The sequence below is a fragment of the Drosophila subpulchrella genome, chromosome 3L (assembly GCF_014743375.2).
Source record: "Drosophila subpulchrella strain 33 F10 #4 breed RU33 chromosome 3L, RU_Dsub_v1.1 Primary Assembly, whole genome shotgun sequence".
NCBI classification, from domain to species: Eukaryota; Metazoa; Arthropoda; class Insecta; order Diptera; family Drosophilidae; genus Drosophila; species Drosophila subpulchrella.
In genome coordinates, this window is record NC_050612.1 from 25,738,370 (window position 1) to 25,745,368 (window position 6,999).

Genomic DNA, 6,999 nt, shown 5'->3' on the forward strand with positions numbered 1-6,999 from the left:
ATAATAATCTTAAAATCACTTCTGGATATGTCAAGTATTTATTTTGATATTTTAGGAATTTTTAATACCTATCCTTATTTTTTGAAAACCTAAGGAAGGTTAATAAAATGCCCTGTTATTAAACAAAAAACAAACTATACTCTCCGCATACTACAATTTGTGCATTTGTTTTAATTCTGGAATACAATAAATTAGACTTTAGATAGGAATCCTACATGAGGATACATCTAAATACATTTTATTTTAATATTTATTATGAAATTTCTTTAAGTGAGTGTTATATTTAAGTGTAATATTTGTTGTTAACTCTAAAAAAAACATATGTTTCTTCATTTTTTTTTTTACAAATTTCTTAAAAAATGGAATAATTTTTCCCTGTGTAGGCGAATAAGTGGGCAGTGGTTGGTTTATAAGGCGGGGAGGCGTGGCAAGGCGTCATTTTGTCTGCGGTTAGATGCGCGTACGTTTTCATGTTTTGTTCGCATTTCTTTTCTCTTTTCTCCCCGCTCTTTATGCTCTTGTTAAGTTTTATTTGCTATTTTTTCCCATTTTCTTGTGATTTTTGTTTTGTTACAGCCATGTGAATTTTTTCGCGCTGGCTTTCGGCTGTTGCGCTGCCGTGTTTTTGGCCATTCGCCGTTGTTGCGGTTGCAGCACGTCTGAACGTGTTTATGGCGCGCATATCCGCAAATATGCAATCAGACCATAATCTACTTAATGTCTTTTTCGCGGGGGGTGGAGTTTTGGGATCGCCCACCATCATCATCGTGAAAAAAAGTGCGCATTGTGAATGAAGTAATGCAGTTTGCCACATTCCGGCCAACGAGCACACACGTGCTGCGCTTATTTATGGCCAAAAGCAAAGGACACGGCACATTAACCGAAATTAGGCTGTCACTTTTTGGCCATTCGCGCATTAGCTTCCAAAATAAAGTTAAAAGTGCGTGCGCTTCTCGGCTTTTCATTATCAAGACTTTTGTTGCCTACTTTTTGGCGCCCAGCGATGCGTACAATGCTTTGAAGTCCTTGGAAAGGATAAAGACATTTTTTGGATAACGCGAGTTTCAGCCCATGGGTTAATGGAAGTCTCAAATAGACCATTTAAAAAATGTCAAAGAAAATATTATGGCAGAAAAACATTTGTAGATAGCTGTTTTAATTAGTTCCACAAAAGTCTATTACTTGGGGGTCCACACAAATCACAAGGATTTTTTAATCCCCTTTCTAATTACATTTTAGGTGTCTACAAGTATGCAACCATTTATTTTAAATTCTAAGTACCATCCTTTATTCACTGCATACTTTCAGGCACCTAATATTATATTTGAAAAACGAATATTTAAACCCAAGTGATTTGTGTGTCACCCTTCGTAATTGTTTTCAAAAGTATTTAATATTAACTTTTAAGAATTAACTCGATCAAATTAGTAAAGTTAAATTTCCTTAATCTAAAACTTAAAAGGTCGAACGATTTTTATTGACACTGAATGAAACTTTTAAATGAAACTTTCTGAGCCTATGCCTTCACCATTTTTGTGGATAAACAACACTTCCCCACCCTGACTTAAATTTACACAGCCTTTTAGCTAATTTTAAAGACAAGTCGGAACACAAAAGCCTGAAGGACACAAAAAGCGGGCAAAACAAAAAGACGCTTGCAAAATATTTTGCCGTAGACAACATTAGATATTGTTTTGAGCTGTGCAGACATGGGCTGGCATTTTAGTTTTAGTTTCTGTTTCTGGTTGGAGTTTTGTTTCTGGTTCTGCAACTGCTCCTGTTTCTGTTTCTTTTGCCATTATTGTTATTGGGGGATGGGGATGGGTATGGGGATGGCTGACAGTCTCCGACTGGCCTGTTATTGTTGGCCCGGCGCACAATGCGGCCATAAAAAGCTGGCAAAGGCAAACAATTGAGACAATAAAACGGCTTTAAGAACGGGGGACTTCGAAGGCGAGCCTCGCTTGGTAGAGTAGATAAAGGCAATTAGTGGGGGAACTGCAGTTTACTCAAAGTTTGAATCGGAACCGGATCAGCTAGATGGTAGGGATAGGTAGTTAGAACAGGATATCGCCTCACTTGGCGTTGAACAGGGTCTTCACCGTCTCGTCGGTGGTGTCGATGATCAGCTTGTAGTAGCCCGATCGCCGCAGGAGTCGCTCCTCGTCCTCGGCCACGCCGTAGATGTCCTCGATGGGCATCAGGATCTCCGACTCGTTGGGCAGGATCAGCTTGCGGGCATCTTTGCGGAACAGGGCCACCGCCTTCACCATATTCGTATGGGCTCTGGCATAGTGCTGGAAGGTGAGACTCTTCCTTTTGGCCGACAACTTGGACTGGATGCGATCGAGACGGGCTATCAGCCGGATCAGGATAAAGCGGGCATAGCGATCCTTGATCTCCAGCAGCGACATCTCACCATTGTTATCGATGGCCGGGCGCAAATACACGCTCAGGATAATAAACACGAAAATGGCATTGATTGCGAATATTACCAGCAGAATGGCCAGCTGGAAGAAGTCAATCTCCTGCGAGAAGGCCTCCGCCAATTGCTTCCAGTACATCAGGTCGTAGTGATGCATTTTCCACTGGTAGTGCAAGTAGGCGGTCATGGCCACGCCCATTCCGCTATATAGAGCTATATAGGGGTAGTTCACATAGAAGAAGTCGTTCAACTGCATTCGCAGCTTGTGCCACAGCTCCATTATGTCTTGGATCCTGTGTAAAGGGTCTCCAGATCTGTGAGGGTCCTGGCTGGCAGCGGTTGGGTCCGATGGGATTTGAATTTTCGATTCGGTTAATTTTGGTGCGGGTGTTCCGAAAGGTTGAGTCTTACTTTGAGTCTTCCGGCGGGTCTACTTAGTTTGGGGTATCAATGCGATAAAAACTAATAATTGGTCCTTTAATCCATTTTACTTTTGCATAAAACAAGGTAGTGCTAGTTTAAAAATGTTTAGTCCAAGAATGGTTAGATAGATTTCTATGGCCTTGGCAATGTTAGTATCCTCTATGGAAGGAATATCAAAATTCTTGTCAAATGTTTGTGTGTATTTTATGTTTGCTTATATTTTAAAAATTTTTATCGATTTCTATAGTCGTAGCAATTTTGAATTAATCTCAAACAGAGATATCATAATTATTTTTTTTTTAATTTTATTTTAATATGTATTTTATATATTACCTCTAAATAATTTTATTACTAAGTTAAAGCTGTACTTTGATATTTACATGCAATAAATTTAAATAAATGAAGAGTATGGTACTTCGTATAATAACTTAAGTGCATTATCTTACCTTCCCTTTTTTGAAAATAATTATTTTTTACCTTTTTATTTTATTTTCAAAATTTCTAATTTATCTCATATTTTTTGAGTCAAGACAAAGTATAAGAGCCTTTTATCCTTCGCACCCTGCAACCTAGATATTGTGGATGTCAAACAAGTTGTTAAATCCGAAAGGCTGGGTCGAACTAGTTTGGTCTCAAAGGTTTGAGCTTTTTTAGAGGCGTCTGCAAAGGTTTGAGTAGCTTTTGGCTAGGCTCAAACAAATTTAAGCCCTTCCCCTGGAACATGCAACCGATTTGGGTTGCCACAACCCGCTTGGAACCGCCCACGACTGCAACTCGAACTTCCTTATAGTTGGTGGATTGAGTTTTATTCTACCTTTTTTGAGCTGCAGGCCCTGAAAATTGCGAAAATATTCGGGTCCTTGTTGGGCGACAATATTTCGCTATCTCGGCTAACTTTTGCTACTGCCCCAAACCCCGTACCTCTTTCCCATCAGCCATAACCGATCTGAGACGTTGATAAGGTGGGCAAAAATAAAAACCATAGCATACTTCCAAGCGCAATGCAATTTTCCATTTTCCACGTTCCTTGGTTTTCCTTTTTTCGCTGTGTTTTTGCTGTTTTTCGCCCTTTTTTTGGTTCCGTTCTTTGTGCTGTGCACTTATTATTGTCTCTTTTCGGTTGACTTTTTGCGCCGAGGCCAAAGTGCATGCAAAACTGCATTTTGTAGACAAGCCGAAAACCGAAAACTGCCAGCCAAAACGGAAATATTCAAAAATTGTCGGCAGAGTGGGTGGTTGTGGGTGGTGGGGTGGGGTTTACTATCTGGCCGCACTCGGCCTTTCCCTCCTCTTTATATATGTGTGTGTCTGTGTGCGCGCTAATAAAAACGTAAAATTTAATGGTTACGGAAGGCACTAAAAAACAGGCTCACCGACAGCACCCAAGTCGTTGTTGCTGCCTCTGCTGGCGTGCACTAAAAAAAAGTGGGATATTTTTGTTCAAATCAGGGAATTATTCAGCGATATGAGCAATAAGATTGGAGTAGGTTATTGAAAGGTCGGAAATAATTGTTAGATTTACCAAAAGGTTCCTATATTGAGTTATATTTATTTTAAAGGAACACACAACCTCTTTTTGAGTTGGTCTATAAAATAGTTTAAGCTTTAAATAAGTTGTTTTAAATATAATGGATTCTTAACTATAAAAAAATGCTTAACAAAAAATAATCCAAAAATCCAAACAAAATTAAACGTAATATTTTTCTAAATATGAAGTTATGCACTAGAAATTTATTTTTATTCCTTAGATTATCAATTCTCATCAAATTCTCAATTGTAATTAAAGATACAAAAATCTTTAAGAATATTGACTATGCCTAAAACTCGATTTAAAAGTGCTTAGAATCATTCATTATAAAATAAAATTGTATGGATTACTTAAATACATTAAAAATCAAATTGAAAGTGTTTAGAAGGCTGAATAAAAAGCATATGTTGTAATAAATAAACATTTTTACAGAAAAGGCTTTGTTTATTTAATTCCAAACTAGGCTACATATTTCTCTCAGTGCACCTGCAGTTGCCGCTGCACTCGTAGTGGTGCAGGCAGTGGTCTTTGGCTGTGTGAGTGGTGGCGCTGGCGATAACCAAGCAACGAACCACAACCGCACCAAGGAGCGCGGGGAAAACCAGTCGATGGGCAAAACTGTAACTACGCCAACCGCCGTCGTCCTTGCCGCTACGCCACCCCCTGGCACCCCTTGCCCCACCCCTTTTGCCACCCCCTTTTGCCACCGCCGACGCAGTGGAGCGCCCATCCGTGCACGTCAAACGCAGACAACTTGAAAAATGTAGAGACAGCGCCGCAGTATAGTTGAAACACGCCAAAAAATATGCAAAAGTAAAATAAAACAGGCGCAGACACAGCGACAGACAAACGCATTTGGGCCCGTCGAAAAGCAGGCCCAAACCAGAAGACTACCAATACCAATGCCAGCTAACAACTACCAACAGCCAGCGTTCGACAGTCGAGGGTCGAGGTTCGACATTTGCCGTTAAAGGTTTTTCGTTGTTGCTGTTTACACTCGATGTACTCATCTCCGCCAAAAAGGGGTTAAAAAGGGGTATATGCGGCCAGGCGGACAAAAGTTAAATATCTCTTCCAGATATATTTTAAACAACATTTTGTCTGAAGATTCATTTTTAAAATTTGCTTAATTTTTTTAAAAAGATCCTGCTTAATGAAATTTTTACAAATTATTTATGAAACATTTATGTATACTTAAACAGAAAATAAATATAAATAATTTTCACACTATAGACTATGCCATAAAAAACCTTGTTAGTATTTAAGAAATCTAACAAGTTTTTTTATAATATAGAAGAAGTGTGTTATTTGGCTAGTAAATACCCCTTACATAGGTTTTACCCATTGTTTAAGAATCGACACTCCGCCTTGATGTTTCTGTCAGTGCTGCCATATTGTCTTTTTTTAAAAAGGTTTTTTTTCAGAACGATATTGCTAGAGATAAAGTCCCCTTCCCAAAAAACATGTGAAAGTCCAAAATCAAAATTAAAAATCTTCCGTAACGATGGTATTGTCCAAGGCGATGTTGGCAAACAATTAGCAGTAAATTATAATGATAGGTAAACCCAATTTTGAAACTAGCTTCAAGTTTCTTATTAGTATCTTTAAATTAGGCCCTTTTCTTTGTGTTTGAGTAAGGGACTTGGCCCAAAAAGGACATTTTTCAGTTAGTACCATATTAGTATACTAATTAAAGCTGCCCTTCTCAAAACAATGCAATTTTTATCAAGAAGTCTTTGAAAAGAACTTTAAATAATGATCACAATTTGTAGTTTACATTTTCTCTTTTGCTCATTTTTAGTTTGTAAATTTCTTACAACTTTTTGGCTAATCTATTCAGCTTTTTATGTTATGTTCTGCTGTGCATCTCTGGTCCCCGGCAACTTTTATTTTGTTTTGTTATTTGGCAGCGCATTGCACAATATTTTGCAGCAGGCAGTTTTTACCCACTTTTTGCCGGAGGACCTCCCACTTGACAGCGGGCCCAGGGAAAAGGAGCAGTTGTGTTTTCAGCCGGAGTTGAAAAGTCAGTTGTCGGTGGGATCGAAAGTTATGTGGCCCGGCTGTTGAATTTTTGGCGAGGTGTGCGTGCGGCAAAGGACTCTAAAAGCTAACTGAATGGACAGCAATTTGCGCGGCTAAACGAGTGCACAAAGAGGCTCGGGGTCCTGCGTACTGGTTCCTGGGTCCTGGGTCCTTTTGCCCACGTCCAAATGGTTGCCGCCTGCTACTGTAATTAGGTTTGTCGCTGACCAGACTCGCATGGTATCGCCTCGAATCGAATCGCATCGAATCGAAACGAATCGAGTCAAAGTCACCGCGCCACTCGCCCAAAGTATGCTGTAAATAATTCACAATTGTGCGACGCATTCGAATTTCGCACTCGCACACTCGATGGCGGAAATGTTTGCCTTGTTTACAGCGCAGTGCATAAATTTGCAATTGCACGCATACAGATACTGATGCAATGGTGCGTGCATTTCCGCTGGATGGGCCAAAAAGGGGGGGGGGGGGGGGGGGCGGGTTGCTATTTCCGGCAGAAGTCCGAGGGGCGGCAGTCAAATTAGGCCTACTCCCGGGCAAAAAGTCCGACAGCAAATTTTCGTAGCTAACAGCATTTTCA

General features: G+C 39.8%; 1 protein-coding gene across 1 annotated transcript; it reads right to left on the reverse strand.

The window, feature by feature from the left end:
- Window positions 1–1,995: 1,995 nt before the first annotated feature.
- Window positions 1,996–2,856, reverse strand: LOC119553973. Its single transcript, XM_037864677.1, has one exon. It carries the CDS (start codon window positions 2,703–2,705, stop codon window positions 2,076–2,078), a length of 630 nt encoding a protein of 209 aa, XP_037720605.1. The 5' UTR covers window positions 2,706–2,856; the 3' UTR covers window positions 1,996–2,075.
- Between the last annotated feature and the right edge of the window lie 4,143 nt (window positions 2,857–6,999).